General features: G+C 40.2%; 3 protein-coding genes and 2 pseudogenes across 3 annotated transcripts; 3 read left to right on the forward strand and 2 right to left on the reverse strand.

The window, feature by feature from the left end:
• The first annotated feature begins 26 nt into the window (after positions 1 to 26).
• On the forward strand, positions 27 to 565 carry LOC135706290 (uncharacterized). The gene is made up of 2 exons (XM_065227857.1): positions 27 to 149; positions 214 to 565. Exons 1-2 carry the CDS (start codon positions 65 to 67, stop codon positions 528 to 530), a joined length of 402 nt encoding a protein of 133 aa, XP_065083929.1. The 5' UTR covers positions 27 to 64; the 3' UTR covers positions 531 to 565.
• Positions 566 to 1725: 1160 nt separating this feature from the next.
• Positions 1726 to 2998, forward strand: LOC135706363 (uncharacterized). The gene is made up of 3 exons (XM_065227978.1): positions 1726 to 2242; positions 2304 to 2633; positions 2688 to 2998. The coding sequence occupies exons 1-3, from the start codon at positions 1726 to 1728 to the stop codon at positions 2996 to 2998; spliced, it is 1158 nt and encodes a 385-aa protein (XP_065084050.1).
• A 1338-nt stretch (positions 2999 to 4336) lies between these two features.
• LOC135706364 (uncharacterized) lies at positions 4337 to 7223 on the reverse strand (annotated as a pseudogene).
• A 124-nt stretch (positions 7224 to 7347) lies between these two features.
• LOC135706365 (uncharacterized) lies at positions 7348 to 8235 on the reverse strand. Its single transcript, XM_065227980.1, has one exon. It carries the CDS (start codon positions 8200 to 8202, stop codon positions 7348 to 7350), a length of 855 nt encoding a protein of 284 aa, XP_065084052.1. The 5' UTR covers positions 8203 to 8235.
• A 5305-nt stretch (positions 8236 to 13540) lies between these two features.
• LOC135706366 (NPC intracellular cholesterol transporter 1-like) lies at positions 13541 to 20577 on the forward strand (annotated as a pseudogene).
• Positions 20578 to 24216: the final 3639 nt, after the last annotated feature.

Consider the following 24216-nt stretch of genomic DNA (forward strand, 5'->3'; position numbering starts at 1 on the left):
GTTGAAAGAGTTGAGTGGTTCAGTTACTCAATAACATCCAATCGGTTCGGATCCTGAAACAGAAATGGCTTTCAAAATAATTGCTTGGATAGTGATTCTTCTGGTGAGCTTTGATTTGATTCGAGCAGCACCCACGTGGTACAATCAAGGTGAGATTAGACTTCAGAATAAATCCTTTAAACAGTCGCTCTAAATTGACCTTTACGATCACAGAATCGTGGAACTACGGTCCGGATCTAACCTACAAGGACTATATGAAAAAAATCGGAGCGTATCCGAGGCGCTTTCGTTATGGAACACGAGCCGATCCGGTGCAGAAGGATTACGGCAGTTGGTTTGATCCGTATCCCAGTTGGTCAGTATATGAGCCAGTGACGGCGCAGCCTTCGCAGCAGCATCAAAGCAATTGGTGGCCAAGCAATTGGAACCAACCGGGCTACATAAGATACAATGATGCCTATGAGCAGCATGCTCAACAGCAGGCACATCAAATGGAGCAGGATGTGGCGGAGATTCTGTGGAGATGGTAAACGGGGATGGTGCTGTGCTGTTGTTGTATATTTATTTTTTTTCAGTGGAGGTGGTTTAAATAACATGTAATATTTGTTATGGCTCAATGAATAAATTTCCTTATATCCTTAATAGTGTTGATTTTGTTTTTTTTTTATTTGAGAAATTTCCGTCCAAAAATTTGAATGAATGGTACAGCTTTCCCCCGAAGAACGCGTTACCCACTAAGTTCTGTTCATCGCTTTTTCTCGGCGGGTTTTCAACCATTCGCTCTGATTTTCTGCGAGTGACTAGTTTGACTCCAATGACACTACTAACATGCAAAAAATCAGACCGACTGGTTGAAAACCCGCCGAGAAAAACTGGTGGATAGAACGCAGTGGGTAACGTGTTCTACGGGAGATAGCTGTACATTAGGGTTTATCATTTAGCAAAAAAGTATTATTTTTCTTAGAGGCCATCCTCCAGTTTGATCCATAACCCCAAAATGTGCGTCTGTACAAAAGATGGTAAAGATTGATGAAGGTTTAGAGGTCGCGTAAACGTTTTGAAGCTTGTATGGGAATTACTATGGATTTAGCATTTTAAATTTCACATATATCGTTCTGACTGTTGTACAAATGCTGAAAAAAATAATAATATGCGGTTGTTATGCCAATGGCCAATAAGCCTATTGTTGTTATAGTCAGTTTGGCAGCAATTCGAGAATGATGAAAATACCAAAAAAAAAAAAAGAAGTAAGAGGTTGTATCCAAGACACGACCGTAGATTTGACGTAGGATTACGAAAGGTAGTTTTGGTATCACAGAAAAAGTAAAGCATATATTAAATTGATTTCTTAACTCGTTATCAATGAAAAAATCGATAGGTTGAAATTTGGAAGCAATTTGAGAGTTCTGTTGTGAGGTGCTCATGTAGTATACGCCAATCCTGGACGATATCCCAGGAAACCAGTAAGCACTGTAATAAGCGTTAAATTTAACATATAACGGCTTTTCAAAGCCTATAAGCTGTGTATCAGTTTTTCTAATGCTTGTAGGCACTACGAACCTCAAGCAATAAACTAGACCATGTATCGGTATTTAACGCTTTTTTTTATAGAGATTATTAGCCCTATTGCTATAAGCCGAATACGGTTGTCACCATATTCGTTTTAAAGCTGACATTCTTTAACATTTAACAAAAACAAACATTTCCAATCAAAACAAATATAGAATGGATGGAAGTGAGATTTGGCAAAAGTTCCTTAAAAGTGGAAGTTACAGACGACAGTTATCAAAGTACAAACGTTTAGAGTTGAATAATAATTGTAAGCCATCGAATAGTTACAGCTTCGCTACGGAATCGAGCCTGAAGGATAAAAAAATTGAACAGGTGTATGCAACCGTCGAGAGTAATCGAAACGATAATGTTGAAGCAGAAGTGTATGACAAATACTCTAACTACGAGCTGGATGTTGAAGAGGTCTTTGAACCAACACTGGATTATAGTACAGAAGAAGCATCAAATTCTCAAGAGGATGATACCAATAATACTCTGAGTTTAGCCTCTTTCATTCAAAATTGGAGCTTGGAATACAAAATCCCTCACGCTGCTTTAAAACCATTGCTAAATCGGTTATATATCGTAGATCGAACGCTACCCACAGATCCACGTAGGTTGCTTGGAACCCATCATAAAGAACCAGATCTAGTCAAAATTGAAGGTGGCCAGTATGGGCATCAGGGATTAGGTAAAATATGTCCTTTTTTGCTTAAAACTTCACTAACACTTTTTAAAATCCTAAATTACAGATGCATGTCTACGTCGAGTGTTTTGGGATCTCAATCAGTCACGATGTATTTCTATTAACTTAAACATAGACGGGCTACCGCTATACAAAAACGGCACCGATCAAGTATGGCCAATTTTGATGAATATTTTCGATTTACCAGAAATGAAGCCAATGATCATAGGCATATTCCATGGTAAAAGCAAACTTAAATTTGTTGAAGAATTCCTGAAGCTGTTCGTGGATGAAGCTGAACCAATTTTGAAATCCGGAATCTCTATCAACAACAATCTGTTATCAGTCAAAATCAGAGCATTTATCTGTGATTCCCCCGCAAGGGCATTTATCAAAGGTAATTACTCAAATTGATTATCTAAATGTAAGGGTCATCATTTCTTACTTGCAGGTTCAGTGAACTTTACTTCGTTTCATGGATGCTTGAAATGCATCACTGTTGGAGAACGTTCTAATGATCTGCCAGTAAATATTTTTCCTGTCACAAATGCCTCAAAACGAACAGATGAAGGATATCGTAACAGATCATATGGTGAACATCATCAAGTTTACAAAGTTCGAGAAAATGGAAAACTTAAACAGATATTCGTCGCAACGCCTCTTCGCCGTTTGCCTATTGACATGGTTGAAGAGATAATTGTGTCAGACTCGCTGCATCTGTTACATTTAGGAATTACAAAAAAAACTGTTGAAAATTTATAAAGAAGGCCAACCACACAAGGTGTTCAAAAAAACACCACCGAACGCATAGACACCATATTAAGCAACATAAGGTTGCCATCAGAAATACATCGCAAAGTGCGAGGATTGCGTTTTCTTTGCCATTGGAAGGCATCAGAATGTGCCTCATTTCTAAATTATATAGGGATAGCACTACTCAAATATGTTGTTGATAAGCAACAATACGAAAATTTCATTAACTTGTTCTATGCCGTCACAATTTGCTCGAACGAATACTATAAAAATATCTACCTGTTGCTCAGAACCTTTTTATAAAATTTATTGAAAATTGCAGCAAGCATTTCCGTATCATTACAAGTAACACACATAACCTAGTCCACATTGTAGATGAGGTTAAAAGATTTGGTCCTTTGCCAAAAATATCTTCATATCCATTTGAAAACCATTTGTATCAAACCAAAAAGATGTTTCGGTCTGGGCGATTGCCTTTGAATCAAATAGTAAACAGAATTTCTGAGAAAAATCAGGACCCATTTTGCAAAAGCCAGATTGATCGATCATATCCTATTATGAAACAACCTTCAAAAACTGATAATGCAAATTTTATGTGTTGTATATTACATGAAGGATTCACATTAACAAGAAATTTTAAAGATTAATGGTTTCTATCAAAAGATAAAACAGTTGTGGCAATGAATTTTGCGAATGAAAACGGTTGGCTGGCTCAGAACTAAAACATTTTGAACCTCATATTCAAAGTCCATTTTCGTCGGATGTATTTTATAATTTCAGAACAAAATCACGTAATGATTTCAACCCATGTAAAGTTTATCCATTTAATGACATCTTTTGCAAATTAGTTGCAATACAAATTCGTGAATAATGTGTTTTTGTATATTTTTTTTCCTTGATTTGTTTTCCGTCGATCTTGTTTTCCGTGCTGAGCACCAATGCTACTGACGCCAGGAAGGCAGCTCCCACACCTGGACCCTACCTATCGACCCATCAACTCATGAACCGGGGACCAACGGCTTTACTTCCCTTCCGAAGGAAGGCGTGAGATGTTATGCCTCAGAACATCCTGGTGGCGCCGACTGGGATTGAACCTAGGCCTGCTGGGGTGAGAGGTAATCACGCTTACCACTACACCACCGGCGCCGCTAAATGTGTTTTTGTACTACTGCATCATACGATAATATCATTTTTACATGTTTTATTTTATAAAGATCGCAATATAAATTCGTTCCATTTGAGCTTCTGTTTAGAAGATCATTTTTATATTGTTAAAAAAAAAATCCGTAAAACTTCAGCGTACAATGACGTAACTGTTCAATTTTAAACATCTCGCTGGCAAATTCCTCATAATTTTCCAAAACTTCGATCTGCCACGTCGCACTTCCGGCAGTTTTTTTCCGGTGGTCCTTCGCCAACAATCTCATCCGTGCTGCTGCCATTCTCTTTTCTTTCTTCCCCAGGATGATCTTCAGTTCTGGCTTCAGCATTCTCCAATCGCTTCCGCTTTCGTGAAACCGATTTTCTTCAGTGAACCTTTGCTTTGCATTTTTCAAGCACCGATGTAAAAAGATTTTGCAATCAGAAAGCGTATAGTTTCCCAAGTAACAATTGTGGTTTTATGAGGGTTCTGTAGACCATGATTTAGACTTGTAGAATGCTTTAAAACCTCTATAAAACTTGCAATGTGGCTTGGGTTGGTTCGGAATACACTACGTTTGGTAGAACAAGTTGATCGTTTTGTCAAACTTCATAAACGGGATTTTTTGTATCTTAGTCTCACCTTTGCCGGAAGTGCGACTAGTACCCGTCCACGAACATTTGAGCAGGAAATGACGACTAAAAAAATAGTCAATAATTTGAAGGCTCTCTGTTGCTCCATTCCCTGTATAACGGTGATGGCCAAGGATTCCTCCAATTGATGCAACCGTTGCCTTCACAAAACCCTCATCGCGGCAACTGTCCTCCAAGCTTTCAAGATCTGCCACGTTGGACGTTGTTTTCCCTTGCTGGCATTGCATAGAGGCCAACGCATCCACTTTTGTGTTTACATGCGACAACAACAATAAGCATTTTTCCAGCTTCGTTTTGATGCTATCGTTTCCTCCGGCAGACTCATCCGGCTCCGTCTGCGTGGATGAATTTTGAATCTCTGGTTTTTCAAGGCTATCCGTTCCTTCCTGCTAAATGGCTTCTAGCAATGCTGCAGCTGTGTCGTTAGTTGGTTTTGATTTTTTACCAGACATCACTGAGGAAAGAAACAAACTTGAATAATATTTTGAAAATCAAAATAAATTAATGTCAACTAAACTTACCTATCGATTTAAAAACGACACAGAGCAATCCGAACTCCAACTGACGCGATGGATCACACGGTAAACGCACCGGGAAAACGCAACCACAATCAAATCAATGCAAGTTCGAGCCTGGACCAGGTGTGCAGCAAAAAAAAATCCATTGATGGGAGGACTGCAGTAAAATTGGACGAGAATAAGATAGAGATGCGCAGAACAATGCGGTGTGATCAGTTGAAATGAGAAAGAAAGAGAAAAAGTTAAGTGAAAAAAGCCAAGCAAAAACAAAACTCTTTTTTTCTTGCCATTCTTTTCGCCTCTGAATTGTTTTGACATCACTTCATAGGTGCGGGTAAAAGGGGGGGGGGGTAGGCGATATATCAGCCGAATAATCCGCCAAAAGTGGTTTTTCGGTATGACTCAAATACAATACTGTGGCACTGTGAACTATGTTCTTTATATGACTATATAAATGAATTAGTGCCGTTTTTCATGGCTTAGTGGTTTGCTGGGATGTATTGGCTACAAGCTCTTACTCTTTAGTTAACTCTTTTATCAGTCATTTGTGGTCATGAAAAGGACCGATGGGTTGGAATCTTGGAAGTCAGTTTAGAAAAATGCTGTGGAAATTTGTCTTCGGTGTTCTATTAAGGAATTAAAAATTTGCACTGCCAATGTTGCTTTAAACATATATGGTATGCTATTTTTAAACATATGGGAAGTGACATCCGATTGATGACCTTGACAAATGTCCAAAAAATACTCTTTATCATATTTATGGTCGCCCTGAAAAGGATCGTTTTGTCGTGATGGTTTAGCAATGCTGAGCTATTTGGGTGTTCAAAATGGATGAGGATGGCGAACTGTATGTTGTTTGAAACGACTCACGAAGATGGATCCCGATCAGTATCGGTGATGTTCCTTCTTTCTTTTTCGGTGAATGGACGCTCATGTGAGCTGCAGCTCGCTGCTTGTGGGCAGCCTTTCGTTGTATACAATGTCCAACGCTACGCACCGAAAGCACTGCAGCTGCTACTGCTGCTGACGACCGACCGGACACCACCACACACGGTGATTGAATAAGCACCGTTCAGTGAGACAGGATCGAATTCGATTTTGAAATCTGTGTTAGGGAATGCACTGTTTGCAGGCAATCGGTGATTATTTTGATCACTATTGCAACAGTTGAACCTTTGTGTAATTTTGAGTAGTGACCTATTGAATATCAATAAAGTGTTTGATTTAGCAGATTTGTAACAAAATTTATAATCGATTGACTTGTTTAGAATTAAAATCCATCCAATATGGATAGAGTTGTATGTGGTCAAAACCTGACCACTTTTCGTAATGCGGTCAATTTTGGTTTTTTGAAATTGCACCCCCAATATGTTGCCGAAAGACGTAATTCTACGTCAAAATCTCAGTTGGGTTAATTTATAGGAAAATTTACGTCTTCTCCTCAATCTAAGTAGTGTCCGCACTTATATTGGCAATTTCTCAGCATCACGCATATATATGACCTGTTTATTTGTTTATCTGCTGTTCATCAACTTCATTTCGGGCCTTATTACGGGTGTCACTACACGGTGATAAGGAAGTGATACTCAGAATAAGAGCCGTGATAGCTGTACAAATCAAATGGGAATCACTTCACCACGACAAGTGACAAGTTTCCACAGTGAAGTGACATCCTTAATAAGCCTCGAAGGGTAAATTCATTTTTTTTTTCTCGATTTGTTTTCCGTTGATCTTGTTTTCCGTCGATTTTGTTTTCCGTACCAATGCTACCCGACGCCAAGGCAGCAGCTCCCACACCTGGACCTGTAAAGTATTTAGTTTCAAATGGCGAAACTTTGATTTGAAATTCGTCAATAAATGGCTGAACTATGATTTTTCAAACATTGCAAGTTTGCCGTTACACAATTTACCGGAGGGACCATGTTCAGAGTTTTAAGATAATCGATCATAGAGGATAGAACCTTCTGTCATGTTCTACGAGATAAAGTGACGAAACTGACACACGGTTGAGTATAGAACATTTATTGAATCATCTAACTATTATCATCAAGTTGTTTGTTGACCGATTTTTCTTCGAAACCGTCTTTCAAACTTTCGTGATTGGTCTATCTGACTTCCTCCTTTCTCCGATTTCAATTTGATCTGTTGTGCGCGCTCCTTCAGTAAGGAATCCGTATAAAGCCGAGCAAACTTTCGCTCGTAGTAAGCTTCCAAATTATCCAATTTCCAATCTCTGTGGGTCTGCACTGCTTTTGAAGCGTTTTCCGGAATAACTGGTAATTTGGCTATCACTGTTTGTCGAATTGCTTCAACCGACAGCAGAATCCAATTCAAATCCGCTTGTTTCAATCCATCGACGTATACGATCTGCCGATTCGGGACAGCAACCACTTTAGGAATCTCATCAGTGAGCAAGCGCCTGAGCTCATCACATAATAACAAACTGTAATCCAAGCTACGCGACTCTACTTGTTTAATCGCCAAAGTTTCACTCCGGATCGATTCCAAATCCTCTTCAACCCGAATATTCATCGTTTCGGCATCAACCAACAACTGTTTCATATTCAAAAGAATATCCTCCAAATCGCCTCCTTCCTCTCCACTGCTGAAAAACAACTGTCGCACTTCTTGATCCACAAGCGACAAAGGCTTATCCAGATTGTTGAGAAATATGAACGGATAGTTTAGGTTGTCCTTGGCCAGCTGGCCGATCAAGAGCTCCATCAACTTGTTCCGGTAAGGCTTTTCCGAGGAATGGACTTGGTTGAAACGTTGAATCCATTTGGCACAGATTGCGATTTCATTGGGATCACGAACCGAAGGGATTTGCTCCTTCAGAAGACCAAGTGAGTTCTTGTATTCCCGGTCCAGTTGGTGATGGTGGACGGTTTGGTTGGGCATTGGGGAAAACTGTAGTACAAAATAAACTGACAATACACTGTTCGAATGTTAGATCCAACGATGTCTAACGAGACGTTTGACGGGGTGCTTGGATTACTGGCGACTTTCAACCTAAGACAAGACAGGACGTCTGTCTTCTTTTTGTTCTTCTTCACAGGTTCTTCATTCGCTCCTGTAGTTCATGTTGAACATTATCCATGTTAAATCAATATTAACAGTTCATACAGAAGTTATGTACACATTTAATACAAAAAAGCTCCATTCTCATATATAACAAAATTAATGATATAGAAACTTATGAAATGAACAATTCATTATTCAAATTTTTAAAATTGGGATTACCTTTGGCCGCTTTCTTGTTGGTTCAATACATTCAAACGCGTTCAGCAACGTTTCGTGTCTGATTCGCAGGTTTTCCTGTCTCCTGGTCTCTCACGCGCTTCCGATAATCGCGGAGATATTTAGCAGCCATGTGTTGAGACATTTTGAAGATTTGAACAGAATTTTTCAATAAACACTTGTTTCACTTCTAATATTAACTCTATCCAACGCGAAGTGTAAACACTGAAGCACTTACTGTACCAATTGGAAATTACAGATAATGCTACAATGCACAACCACGATGGTGTTTCAATATGATGTCTGTGTTTGGGAAACAATCACAAAATAAAATTTTGATTGCCTTTATTTTTGCACATGCCGGTAAGCTGCACAGACGCCTCCCATCATGAGTAGTTTGCTATCAAGTGCTCCTTTTGTGTAGTTTGTCAATGTCAATACCTTGAAAGCAAAGAGCAATTGAGTGCCAACATTTCAAAGGGGCGTAATTGCATTTGTAAACAATGGCTTTAGCCGTCGATTTCTCGCGAATAAAAGCTTACTCATGAAAAATAATGACACCAGCAGGTAGAGGAATGTTTCCTCTACCAGCTAGCATTGTTATTTTGGAGAGGTAAGGTTTCATTCGCGAGAAATCGACGGCTAAAGTCATTGTTTACAAAAGCAATTACGTCCCTTTGAAATGTAGGCACTGAATTAACGAGTTTTTAACGAAACATGAAGAGAATCGATCAAAATCACTTGCACCCCTGCCTCCAAGCTTGGTTACAAAATTTCAACTTTGGAGGAGATTTTGTGTGGTCGTTGGGGACGTGTGGTTCTGAATATGGATAAACAGGCACATATAAATTCTATTCCAACTCTTTACTGTAATAAGCTTGTTGGCCCTGAAAAGGGCCGTTTTGTTGCCAGAGTGCGTCTCTGTCGCTTCAAAGTGTAGATGATATCCATGGCCGCTTACGTTTGGAGTGTTGTTTTTTTTTTCTCTGTTCGGGACCTAACACTACTGCGACCAGTAAATTGATCTATTGTAGCATATCCCGTGTCCTTAGTTTAGTGCATGTCGTATTACTCCATCACAACTGAGAAATGATGAAGTATTCGATTTTTTTTACAGTTGCCACTCTTGCATTTATTGCAAGGATCCGACTCTAATTGAAAGGTCCTGCTATTTATACCCTTCGGAGTGTTGAAACACTCTCCAAAGGCGCGCCCCTTTGTCAGTCAAAATTGGATTCCTTAGCAACAAATTTAAGGTATGACACCGATAATGACCATGCATCAGAACCCTAGTCTTAACCACTTCAAACTAGGGAACAACGAAGAGAAGATTAGGAATCACATAGATGAAGACAACTAACTCTTGTTTCAAGATCATCCTCGGTAGACAAAGCCGAGTTTTGTCACTATCAACAAGGCATAGAAAGTAACAAGGACTAAGATGTGTTCCTTGGATTACTGAAACATCCTGTTCACGTAGTTTGAAGTAGTCAGGACTAGGAATCGGTGGTAGATCTTACATCCCGTAACGTACCACGAAAAGGTGATCTACCCACGTTACGGGGCTTTTCAGTGTAGGTGACAGCATAACGGATCTCATTTTCTAGGAACACCTTCAACACACCTCGTAGATCAGACCGGAGATACGTTTGACACCGCCACGGCGAACCAGACGACGGATGGCGCTTATCACGAATAACCTTGCGATGACGCTTGGCGGCTTCTTTACCAAGACCTTTTCCTCCTTTGCCACGACCAGTCATTGTTGCTTGCTGGGTAGAAGAGTGGACTACCTAACCTGCCACCACCTCCCTACTGCTGCTATTGCTGCTTTTACTGCCTGGTTACCACGCCGTCCGAAATGCCGCGAAAATGAGTTGAGGGTAGACAGCAGCGCTCTTTTATATCTTTTTAGGTTAAAGCAGAATGATGTGCAACCAAGTGGCATGCGATTATGACGACTGGGTTTGGGAAGAACGTTTATTTCATGAAAACAGTGATAAAATTATCTCTTTTTATTCTTATTTATATTTGGCATTACAACTTTTCCAATAGTTTCCTGTTGAAAATAATCAGTCGAAAGTATTGCTATTGATGCGTGTGAAATACTTATGATCGATTGGTGATAAAATTATTGAAATTGGTCCAGGGGCAGCTGAGTTATTAAAGTTGAAAATCTTTCATAATTTTGTTACATGTTCCATTTTCGGTTTTCACAAAGCGTACTCCCATATAGAAATCACAGACGTAGTCCTACGTCAAAACATATAGGGTAGGATGGTGCAAAACGCACCCTTTAAGCAAAATCGTCAATGGTTGGCGAATGGAAGCTAAAATCAAGAAGAAAGTAATGGCGTTTGGTTCATTACCATGTTTTCTACAAAGATCGAGTGATTTAGAACCACAAAAGGATGATTTTCCATGGCTTTCAAGGTATTTTTTAAATTGCTTCCAAAATGATAGCGGGGCAAAACGCCTGATTCATGATGCAATATGCACCACAACATTGGGACAAGACGCACGACAACAATGGCCAAAACGCACCACAACATTGGGGTAAAATGCACCCCATGGTAAACAAACCATAACCCCTGCAAGTAGATAATGCAAAGGGATGCGGTATTTCAAATGATTATTTCTTTATGTTACATCAGAAATAAGGTCTCAAAATCTCAATAGAATGTTAAACTGTGATTCATCAAGTAAAATATCTAAAAAATATACGAAACGTAAATTTTTTAATTTTTTTTTGTAATTTACAGTCGATGATTTTAACAACTGTGTCCTGTTTTGCACAAAATGCAATTTTTTTAAGGAATCAGTAGGGTCAATACATGATTTTATGATCAAGAATTATTTGTTAAACCTCCAGTTGAAAACAATCACAAACCGTTACCCGGAAAATGCATCTGAGGAAAAGTTATCGCTGTTTTTCTATAAGTGGGCATTTTACCCCAGGGGTGCATTATGGGCTGTTCTCCCCTCGGTTCTCCCTTACATGAGAATCGACCTACTAGCGACTGGAACATAAAATGGATTCAAATCTATACCCTAGTTGTCTCTCCCAATCTTTTAACTTGTAAGTTGTAGAAAATATTAAATTTTCTATGATCGCGTTGAGGAGGCTTGATACACTGTTGATCTATATTTTAAATTTTCTAGGGCACACATTTCAGCTGCTTTTGTAGTTTTGTGCATGAAATTGTGGCTCCTGAATTTTCGAAGTGATCGCTTTTCACAACCCTATTGTCGTGGAAAAAAATCAGCCCATGAAAAACTGAACCCAATGCTGAGTTTATCCATTTCTTGACAGTTGGTCCTTCGCTCTAGCTTTTCCTCTATCTCTCCGTTTATTTTTTTTTGTTTTGTTTTGAAATGTTTATAAATTAAATTGATAGTAGAGATATACCTACACGCGAAACAACGTGTGAACGGATACCACACAACGAAAGAAGCGCGATTCCATAAGGTTCCGATTGCCATGGCGGAAAAGCTGAGAGATTTGGTTGCGAGAGAGGAAAATTCGTTCGGATTGCACAAATACATTCAAGCATGGGAAGCTTGCAATGGTGGCTGTATGTAATTACCGCTAGTAGCAGTGTGTGGAAAATGCTCGCATTCTGATCAGAACTCAGCATGGCGGTAGTGTTGGTGTTTGTATTAAGGTGACACACAGAGAATAGAACAATGCACGATACTGGTTCAGTTCAGAGGGGATTCAGTTCAAATGTGCGTCACACATGGTGCTACTGAACCGTACACGGTGTGCCCTACCGAAAAGCACATGACCACGACCGACGATGGCGACGCGACCAAGCAAGACCGATAAACTCAGACGACACATTCGCGCAACCTAGAGGTCGAATGCTTTTCCTGATCGGGTGCACTCTGCTATGGCTTTTGGCGTTTGCCGTGTAGCTTAATTTGACTGCTGGCCTCTCCAGCTTTAACGGTAGGGTGAGCTGATGGTATGGTACAATCGCAGAGTAGGTATATGGAATATGATTGTGCACAATGAATAACCGTTGTTGCGCCGCCGTGTGCTCCGTTTTGGTAGAGAGGGGGAATCGTACACTCGAAATCGGTATTAGCTTCAGCTTTGCAATGCGTTCGACGAAATAGCGGTGAGGAAAAGTGACTCGCTGCGAGCATGAATTGCCATAGCCACCACAGCCAGCAACGCGTGTATCATTTATGGGGTGTTTACACTTATGCTTTTTCACTTGCGCTAATGAGCTAGCTGCTAGCAGAAAAGTCCTCTAGCATAATGTAAACAGGGCATCAGCGTCTACCAGCATGAACTTTCAGGAGCAACTGAAATTCGTGCTAGTTGGCTAGTACACTAGCGCGAGTAAATCCGCACAGATGTAAACACCCCATTAGGTATCTACCAAAGGAGCGAGGAATTGTATATACTGGAAACAATGTGAGCGGGAGCGAAATGAATCACGATGAAGGATGAAATCATCTAGCAGGGCGTTTGCCATACAGGACTACAGGAAAATAATCAATTATTGATTAAAAGAAAATTATTTGAATTTTCCAGGACCTCAACGGAATATTACGATTTTTAGACATGACAATCAGTTTAAAAAAAAAACAGCATTCTTTGGTGCAAGCAATGGAAATATTTACCTTATTTGACAAAACCCAGGTAATCATGACGTTTGATTATTGAAAACAATTTGAATGAAGAAAAGAGATCTACTGCTGTCATTCGTCAGATTCGTCAAATAATGTAAATATTTACACCGATTGCATCGAAGAATTTCATTTTCCACAGACCAACAGACATAACACATTGAATATTTATCAATGTAAAACATCGTCGCTAAAACATTACCGCCATCTGTTGAGTACACTGTGTAACCCGACAGCCTTACGAGTTTCCCGTTTTTAGTAAAAATGGCTTAAGCGCCACTCCCGAGGGAGACCATCTACCGAGACTAGGGTTGCCCGACCGTATGAGACCTTTCAGGGAAGGTTCTGTTTTTCCCAAATGAATGAACGGGAAGCAAGTTGGCTGTTGATCGATTACGGTAAGGACGGGAATGCCCACGACCTATGGTAGGTCGTTCTGCCACCGATGAATTGCTCTCGCGGATTTTATCTTCACGGGCAGGCTTGACACAACACTTCGAACGGATCCCGTTCTAATAGAGAAATATCCTGGTTGGTTTCGGGGCCAACTTCCCCAGTAAAACTCTGCAAAAACTTCAAAAGAAAACGACCGGAAACGTGATAAAGCCTTACATTTGCTTTTCTAGATCACTTTGGGAAATGATGAACAAAAACTTTTTATCTGTAGTGTGTTGGTTTATTGAAAACACATCCTATTCATATTCAAACTACCTCTTGTTCATCATGGTTTATTTTCGTACTCCTACGTTATCGACAATTTATTATTCTAGGCCTATATCAAATTCATTCCCTCTAGTTAGCTATCCTTTTCTTCTTTCTTCTTCTGGCGGTATTTATTTAGTGCTTGTGCGGATCGGAACAGGTAACGGCTGAACAAACAGCGGCCACGCTAGCGGTTATGCTATGCTAGAGGCTTTAACTCACCATGTGCATGGGAATTTTGTTAACATGCATGTTACTCACGTTTTGACTCGCTAAAGAGTGTCCACGATGAAATTGCCACACACAAAATTGATTCGCAAAATTCGAGTTTTCATCCGATTGCCATCAAATTTTCAGGGATTGAGAAATAACTATTAAACTTCATTTTACCATTTTACTCGTATTTTATTTACAGTCCATACGCAAATGCCCGCACCTTGGCCTTAACCCCGGCCATAAGATTCTGCACAACCTGTGAATCAACCGTTTTTTGCATGTAAACCCATACTTTTTTTCAGTTCCTCGACTGTCTTCACTACCTTGGGTCGTTTAAGAAGGTGCTGCTTCATAATCGCCCAGTACTTCTCGATGGGGCGGAGCTCCGGAGTGTTGGGAGGGTTGAACATTTTCGGCACGAAATTGACCTTATTGTCCGCATACCACTTCAGCACGTCCTTGGAGTAGTGGCATGAGGCCAAATCCGGCCATAAGATTGTTGGGACGTTGTGGGCCTTCAGGAGAGGAAGCAGCCGCTTCTGGAGGCACTCTTTTATGTACACCTGTCCGTTCATCGTGTCCTGGGTCACGAAAGGTGCACTCCGCTTCCCGCACGTGCAGATGGCTTGCCAAACCAGGAATTTCTTCGCAAATTTGGACATCTTCTGAGTGCGGACTTGCTCCGGAACGCTGAACTTATCCTTGGCCGTGAAAAACAGGTTGCCGGGGATCTGTTTGAAGTCGGCCTTCACATATGTTTTGTCGTCCATGATGCAGCATTCAACTTTCGTCAGCATGTTGAGGTACAACTTCCTGGCACGGGTTTTGGCGGACATGTTCTGCTTCTCGTCGCGATTAGGGGCCTTTTGTACCTTGAACGTTCGAAGCCCAGCCTTAGTTTTGGCCTTCTGGACAAAACTTCGGCTTAGGTGCAGCTTCTTAGCCACATCCCTAACGGAGGCGTTCGGATTTCGGTTGAAGGCCCCAACTACGCGGTTGTGATTTTTGGTGTTGTACGGAATACTTTTTCCTTCACTTCTGGGCTTCCGATCGGTGGTCAACCGTTCCTCGAACCGCTTAATCACTCGCGACACCGTGGAATTCGCGATTCCCAACGTTTTAGCGATGGAACGATGCGAGAGATCCCTGTTTTCGTGATGAATGCGCAAGATTTTATCACACACGAGCTGATCTTTCGACTCCATTTCCGCGAGTTTTGATCACAGGACTTTAAAACTTGCAGGATGTAAATAATGCACTATGAACTAAATCCACCCAAATTTTCATTAAATTCTACCCAACGGTTAAAAAGTTAGAGCAATTTCATAGTGTGGCAATTTCATCGTGGACACCCTTTACTTGCGTGGAGGAATTGGCGGTTGCTCGATGATGCCGGTTGGACCCACGTGTACCACACGCGATACTCCTACGGACTCCGAAACTATGCTACTGGGGACTGCACATAGCCGATGTCGTTTTCCAGCTACGCCTCACACGCTGAGTTGTGGTCTTCTACCTAGACGGGGTACGGCCGTCGCATCGATGGTCTTCACCGTCGACGGGAAACTGCGGAAAGTGGTTGCCGATGGAGAAAGAGGTCACCGGTTCGAAACCAGTGGGTTGCTGCTCGCTGTGCCTAGGGCGCGGAAACCTTTTTGCTGCCCTTTGCCGGCCTCTGGTACCACCGGGTGTTCTTCGAAGCTGGAAAATGGGGTCGAAAACGGTCGCTGACTGATGTGGGTGGTGTGACGAGCTTCGCAACTTGCCACAAATCTGCCAAAGAGAAATTCCGTCGCGTGGCATTCAACATCTGCCCACTGAACAAAGTTATGGACACAAAATTACCTCGATTTCAAAACACCTTCGCACACTCCTAACCGCCGAACTAACGCACTAAGCACATTCTGCTTTAATTTCGAAAACTAACGAGCTAATCGAGGGAATTTATAAAGAAAATCTAAATTAACAAACTTAAAGACAATTTCACGTTTACTAATTCACCTTTAAATTCACACCACGGCGCGATAACTGAAACTCGGACCGCTCTCGCCTCTTCCACAAACCAGAATAAAGTGAAAGAATCAAGTCTGAAGGTCCTCAGATTAGGCGCAAGAATTACAATCTTCGTCGCCGGAAATTACGTGAAATCAACGAAGTTGATTTTCACGAAGTTCAAAAAATCGCTTTCACGCATACTAGTTTTTTGTAAAACATACGAAGGAAAGCATTCTCCTTCTATCAAGTTAACGCATATGCCAATTTGCTTCCCACCCGAAGTGCATGAAAGGATGGGACGGGTCAACAAATCCTGAAAGCAGAATTGTGCAGGTCGATGTCCGTGCGTTTACGCGTGGTTTGCTTAGACTATTCGTTTGGCTATCGAATTACGCTTTGGCGCCCGAAATGGTACAGAGAACTCATTTACCATCTAATGAACATTTCGGTGAGTGAACTTTTTGCGAACGCTTCATGCGTCAAGGGGTAATTCGATGATGTTTGAAAAATTTCAATTAATGTACAATTTTTTACATTTTGATTTTTATTACATGGCACCTGCCACAACTGTGGTGGGTACTACGCTGACCAGATGGCGGTAGAGTGTAAACGTCAAACGCAAGAGAATTGACTATGCGCGCCACAGGTGGCAATACTGCCAACTCCTTGATGAAATCGGCTGCTTCATGCAGACTGAGCAATTCTGATTACAGTATCAGATTTGTTCTGTATACAGAGGAACTGGGAGGGCTTATTATAAACTTCTCACCAATAAAGATTTTCTAGTAAATTTTGCATATAACTTTATTAATATTTTATTTTATTTAAGCATATTATTTTTGTTACAGTCAATTAGCATTAGCATACGATACAAGAGATTTAATATTACTTGCTCGTTTTTGCGTAAAATAATTAATATTTATTTTACTTGTAATTACCTTTGAAAGTTTTTTTTCAAGTTTTTTTTTTTCGTGATCTGAAATTTTTTTCAATTTGGTTAGAAGTTTCGAAGCTATCGCATGTCCACAGGCCTAATAGAAAGATAGACAGAAAAAGTGTATCATGAAGAATGGTTGCATTCAGGGTTGCTTCCACTCACCAGCTATAGATGAGTGATTTTCGGAGTTTTGAATTCGTTAGATGTTGTAATGGAGATTTGTGTTGCTGGATGCGGGACATTGGGTGGCGGGTGTTTGACGCATAGAGCCTGTCAATTTCGCTTTCAGAGTGTTGCAGTCGGCGGTTTTATGATTCGTTATGATTGTGACTGCAAGTGGATCTGGCGGCTTTTGTGTGTCGGACGCTTGCTTTTTGGCCTCTTCTTGTGTCTAACATGTGCAGAGTATCATTATAGCGTCTATTTGTTTTGCGATTCCTGGTTGCGTGAAATCTATGTGTGAGAATATCTTTTTTGAGATTTTAGTTGTCACGTTTTGTTTGTAGTTTATATTTTATTTATTTCATGTAATTATCGTAAATAATAGATAGTTCATCCATATATTCGTACTTTGACGCGAAGGGCTGTGGATTATGAGATGATCGATGACCTTTTAGGGATCGATTTTGCTTACTGAGCAGAAAATCATGGATTTAACTCCAAGCTCTTCCACAGCACAATAAATCGCCACCATCATTTGTATATTTGATATTGAACATTAACCTCGGAAACTATTTGCATATCAAGTGAAAACGTAGTCCTGTATTGTCGCGAAGCGTTATGGTTCTGAGATGCGCGATGACCCTGGAGGGATCGTTTTTGCTTAATGAGCAGAAAATCATGGGTTTAATCAAAAGCTCTCCGTCATGACTCTTAAAATTCATGATCACTAAACAAAATGAATATGTTCTTTCGATAGCCAGCTATCGAGAGATTAAATAAACAACAAATAAACAATACATACTTTTGGTTGCATCGCCAACTTGAGGTGAATCCTAACCGAATACCCTACCCAACCCTCCAACTCCGTAACACTTATGAGGGTGTCGCTAAGTCGGTGGCCTCTCGTTAAGTAAGTACTACATCAACATTTCCTTCCATATCCCTAGTTATGGTAAAGATGGGCGTGGCCGGGAATATCGACAGTCATGCTTCTGTTACTCTTATTTAGATTGGAACCAATGTTTATTCCCCAGCATTATTCCTGAAAGTAGTCTAACTGAGAATTTCAGAAGAGACGTGAGTGTCGCTAGTATCCAATCTACGAAGTATATCATAACAACGCTAACGCAACGCTAACGCTAACAGGTGGCAATACTGCCAACTACGATACTTTTAAATTAATCGTTAAATTCTTGTTCGATGAACAACTTGCGAGTGTTATGTCTGTTTGTCTGTGCTTTTACATTCACCCTGCCCTTTGATTCAGTGAGGCCTAGGGCGCGTTCTCCCAGGGTTAGTCGAGGCAGATTTCATGTATGACTTTAAAAGGTGCATTTCATATTTCACCACATGTAGTTCCAAAGAGCCTGAATGAAATGTGCCACTTCCGAAGATCACTTGAAGATCCAATATGACGGAACATTGATACTTTTTGTATAAAACACTAGAAAATAAATTAATTTCAGGAAAATTAAGAGAACTTAACTGAAATACTTAAAACTACATAGGGGAAATGACGGCTTCGGCATGACAGACTATTTTCGGCAACCCAAATTGAAACACTATTTTCACTGGATTTTCTTACGAAAACACTTCGCTGAATGCATGCAAACGATTCTTTATGCTTTCAGCTTCAATTTGACTATATTTTTACCACTGAGAAAAAGCAATCTAGCAAGGTTTTCTTGAAATGAAACACACGCAATACAAATTGTAGCTGATTTCGAGTTGCCGATAATAGAACAGCAGATTTACATGCAGTTCAAATGGAACGGTTGCCGAAGAAAAACTGGTTGCCGACAATACTCGCTCTCACTAGAGAAGATTGGAGCTTTGTAAAAGCGTTTCAAAACAGTTTTTGACAATTCTTTCGACTGAAATTGTTAGAGCAGCTGACAGCAAAAGATTGTAAAGAAACCAATACTGCATATGTGTGCGTTCCTTAGAGAAAAAGGCTATAGAAAGAAGGTCGCTGCTTAGGTTGCGAGAATACGTAAATTCCCCTAAATTATTTCGTTTTAGTTTCAAAAAAATTATGGGAACCTTAAAGATGTTCGGAAAATTTCAGGGAAGTTCAAAGAACTACAGGGAAGTTATGAACTTTCAGGAAGTCTTAGAGAGCACAGGAGTCCAGAGAACATTCCGGAACGTCATAGAAGTCCAGACAATTTTAGTGGAGATCCGAGAACTACAAGAAAGTTTCATGAAGGACAGGAAAATGCGGGAAAATTTTAAAAGAAGTTCCGAAAGCTACAGGACAGTTTCACGAGTGGGGGGAATTTCAGGGAAGATGATTGAAGCTCCATTAATTTCAGTCCAATAGCCGGAGAATTCATGCCAAATTTTCTAGCACAGTAATAACATGATTTAGTTTACCCTCTTTTTGAAAATATTTCCTAATAATCTACGACACCCATGCGCTTTTTTCAGTGGTCTTATTGCACCAAAGTATACTTAAAACGTCCATCTTGAAGATGAATGGGAAAGATTTGTAAATACGGTTAAGTTAAATTATTGATGCTTGGAGGGGCTATGAAAATAGTAACATCAGTAAGAACAGCGAGGTTGGTGCTTCCTACTTTATGGCATATCACACCATCCTGAAGACGTCGTCCGATTACTATGAGGCGTTGCATTCCTCTCGGAAAGTTTCCGCCAACATTACCAGCACCATCCAAGTCAAGTTGCGGCTGGAGGGGCGAAGTGAAGCGGAAATTCAAGAGGTTGAAGTATTCCCGTATTCGGTGTTCTACGTGTTCTACGAACAGTATTTGACCATGCGGCCGGACACGCTCAAGAGCATGGGCATTTCGGTGCTGGCAATCTTTATCGTGATATTCCAGCTGATGGGCTTCAACATCCATTCGTCGGTGGTGGTCGTTATAACGATCACAATGATTATCATCAACATCGGTGGGCTGATGTACCACTGGAGCATCTCGCTGAATGCCGTTTCGCTGGTGAATCTGGTGATGGCAGTCGGTATCAGTGTGGAGTTCTGCTCCCATTTGGTGCATAGTTTTTTTTTCGTTTCGCTGGAGGAGACCCAATGCACTGACCAAAATGGGCAGCTCGGTGTTCTCCGGCATCACGCTCGCCAAGTTCGGGGGAATCCTGGTGCTAGGGTTCGCCCAGAGAAAGATCTTCCAGGTGTGCTACTTTAGGATGTATCTGGGCATTATGCTGTACGGCGCCGCCCATGGTCTCGTGATCCTGCCGGTCCAACTGAGCTACATCGGTAATTAGAGAGATAGCGGTATATTGGCTGTGTGACAACTTCGAAGCAGATAAACCTACCTGTTTGTGAATGTCTGATGTTTAAGTATCACCCTACTTTTAGGATAGTCTTATTTTCTGTTCACATTATTTTAGACTAGAAACGTCCATTTTCTTTCGTTTATTTAATTTTTGTGTATACACTAGACCAGACATGTAGAATAAAACATTTTCCAAATTGAAACAAAAACAAACAAATGTGTTTATATAAAAGTCACTGAGAAAACGCTCGTGTGTAGTGCTAGCTCTCGTTAAAAGGACTAACAGTGTTTTATCTACTGTATGCTAGACAATTCATCCCTGTGTGATTCTTACTCATTACTATAGTCTAGAAAACATTAGAGATGTGAAAATATATAAAATATTTGAGAATTCCACCGAAGTTCAGAGGTTATCAATGAAGCGTAGGAATTCTTAGGGCTACTCCTGTAAGTCCGGAGCAGTACAATGAGCTTCAAGAGAATTTTAAGAGTTCTAGAGAAGTTTCAAGAGCTTCAGGCAGGATCAGAGGACCTTAGAGCAATTCCATTAGTGTCTGGGCAATTATTAAAATTTGAGTGAACTGTTAAATGTGACTGAACTTCAGAGAAATCAAGTGAATCTAGAGGAAGTTCAAATAATCTTACGAAACATTCGGAGATCTTCAGGAAAATTCTAGGAGTTTTAGCATGTTCCAGTTGGCCAGTCACAATTCAAGTTATCCTGGATGCCGGTATCTGTTGGAGATTCATATTTCTACAACAACATATGAAATAGGCGGAACAACCAAACTTAAACAATGGCTTTAAATGTAAATTTCTCGAGAATCAAAACAAATTCAAACAATCTAACGGTAGCTTCTGATTGGGCGAACTTCCTATATCGAATGGCATTGCTAACTGTGTTGGGTGTGTTTTAATTCTCGAGAAATTTACGTTTAATCAAATATATCATATTAACAATATGATCCATTCATGCCTTTGCCAAAATAATATTTAATATTGTAATGGCGACCCGCAAAATATTGCTTCACGCACCATCTAGCGTTGAATAAGGTCAGCAACAATCATTCAATTACAATCGAGGGGTGCGAATATAGCACTTATTACAAAAGTAAGAGTCACATTATTTTCATTAATTACATTGTTTATATTACTTTAAAAATTGTCTGACATGTCACTGTTGTCATCAAATAAAATAATATGCCGAAATACATTCATTAGAAATATTACACAAATTTTCATTTGGTTTACCCCTCGTGACGATAAACAAATACATTGGTAGCCTTTTTGGTCACAAAGGTGCTTTCATCGCTAAAAATTTGGTTCGCCAGCTAAGCGAAAAAGTGGATCATATTGTTAATATAATATATTTGGTTTAATGCCATTGTTTACGTTTGGTTGTTCCGCCTTGTTGCATCTGATGGTCTCGATTTCTGCATAAATAAATGGCGGCTATTCTTCTGTAACTCTTCGTTTTTCGTTATGATTGGTTCCCGATTCTTATATGTGAACGATGACAGTGAAAAGGGTATGGTGGGAAAGAACAGAGATCAGGAGTTTGGCTTATTAAGGTGAGTGTCAGGGTTCAGCTCTCGCTGGCGAGAGTATTTATATATCAATGGCTAACAAAACGAACTGATGGTTCTTTATGAATGGAGCTCTTCCCTGTTAGTATTTATAAGTTTTATTGCAACTGAATTGCGTTAATGTTTTAGAGGTAACTGATTTGCGTGTAGATGCAGTTATACCAACCGGTGGAAACTAACGATTTTAAATTGGCTCAGTACTTGACTAACCTATTGTTCCTAAGCAAACGATTAACGTACCCCATTCTGGTCGAAAGTCTAGTACTACACTATGTTTTTTTTGATTCGCTATGAAAGTCAGATAGATAAAATGAGAGGTTCGTGGATTTTCCTATGTTTCGAGGGGTGCATCGACTAGCTTGGGACCGAAGATAGTACCAGAGCTGAGCCGAAAAGTTGAGCACTTTTCTTCGGGACCTTCTGGTCTTAGAGTTACCTCTATGATTATACATTCCTGCACACCTAGAAAAAATCATGTAAATTTAGGTGCTCTGAGAGTGACATTTACGAGCGTCAATTTTGACATAAATTTGAGTCATAACAGACGTGAAATATAGCTCAATCAAACGTACTTTTCATCGAGCAAGGAACTTTTCAGTCTTGGAGCGCTTAATATTACATGCCATGTTTGTTTACGTCTCATCTTTTATGTCAAAGGCGGATTCCCTCACGTGTAAAATTAGTTATTTCTAAGTGTTTATATTACAATTACTGGCGCTCTGGAAAGCGGCGTATGGATTTCAGGAGGGCAGGTCGATCACATCAGTGTTCACTCGGCTGTCGACAGAAGCAGGCCACTCTCGATGTGTGTCACGCGATCGTCTCTTTACTCGGCAGCAACCATTGTGTGGTCCTGCTCATTGTTCTTCATCAGCAGTTATTTTGGTTGATGCGTCGTCAACTTTGGAAAGCAACCGTTTCGTGATGAGTGTGACTACGTTTTGCGTCAATTGCTGCAATGGAAGCGCTCTGCCCCCCGTATGGCGAACAAGGATCCGTGGCTCTGTAAAGATAATTCGATTGAGTCTTATCAAATAAATTAATAAGCAAAAAAAAAAAGTCGAGCATATATCGAACTGAGACTATCCAAGAAGATGAAGTAATTGTCTGTGGGCATTAGACTGATGCAAAATTTGACTGTTTCGCTCCACAGTGCTTAAATGGCTCCCAAAGTTACAACTCATTTGGTTAGAAACAGACTTCGCACAAGCCATTTGAAGTTTACATGTAAATTACTATGGGAAATCTCAACTTTTTGTTCATTTCCGTCTAGTCTTTTTCCATATTGAGCTGCGAAGCAGTTCGATAGCCATTCTTATAGAAAATTTTCTCAGCTACAACTTTGCTGAAGATTATTTCTATGTACAACGAGACAGGAAAAAGTTATTAATTAACTAAGAGATTGGTAAACTTATGACATGATCAAGCAGCTGCTCTGTAGGCAACACTGTATTTTGCAGTGTGACATAGTAGCCATGATGTTTGTGTCCTATTCAACGCCCCAGAAACACCAATGTTGCCTGCTGAGCAGTTGATTGAGCATGATCATAAGGCATCAGCGCATTGAACTATTGATAACTTTCGATCCTTGCATTTAATCAAAAAGTGGTCTTCAGAAAAGTTGTAGCTGGGAAAATTTCCTACAAGTACAGTTGAAAGCTTTTGAAGCAGATCGATAGGGTGAATTATTAGATAGACATGAACAAAAATATTGGTTTTACCATAGTAATTCCCATACAAACTTCAAATGGTTTGTGCCATCTCAGTTTCTCACCAAATGGGTTCAAATTTTGAGAGGTTAGTCAGGATCCGATTTGGAATTGTTTAAGTATTGTGGAGCGAAAATTTCAAATTTTGCATCACTCTAGTGGGTATGTCGAAAATCAACCCCAATGCGAAGTTGATTGCTGTTAGCTCAGCAACATAAACGGAACAAGGTTCATTAAGTTTCCGGAAGGCGGTTGAGTATTCTTTGAAGACACCGAAGCCAGTGGAATGCGTGATCCATCTGTGAAAAATCTTCTCTTGCAATTGACTTGTTGGTATTTTTCAGCAAAAATACGGGGAATTGAGATAGGTCGAAGTTGATCTGGAACTCCTTGAATAGCCTGTTTCATGGAGAGATCATAATCATAGAGGAACTATAGTTAGTAATGCGTACATGAGGGGGGTTATAGCA

The sequence above is a fragment of the Ochlerotatus camptorhynchus genome, unplaced genomic scaffold (genome assembly GCF_037179485.1).
Source record: "Ochlerotatus camptorhynchus isolate MF236.1 unplaced genomic scaffold, CSIRO-AGI_Acam_v1.1 ptg000277l, whole genome shotgun sequence".
Lineage (NCBI taxonomy): Eukaryota > Metazoa > Arthropoda > Insecta > Diptera > Culicidae > Ochlerotatus > Ochlerotatus camptorhynchus.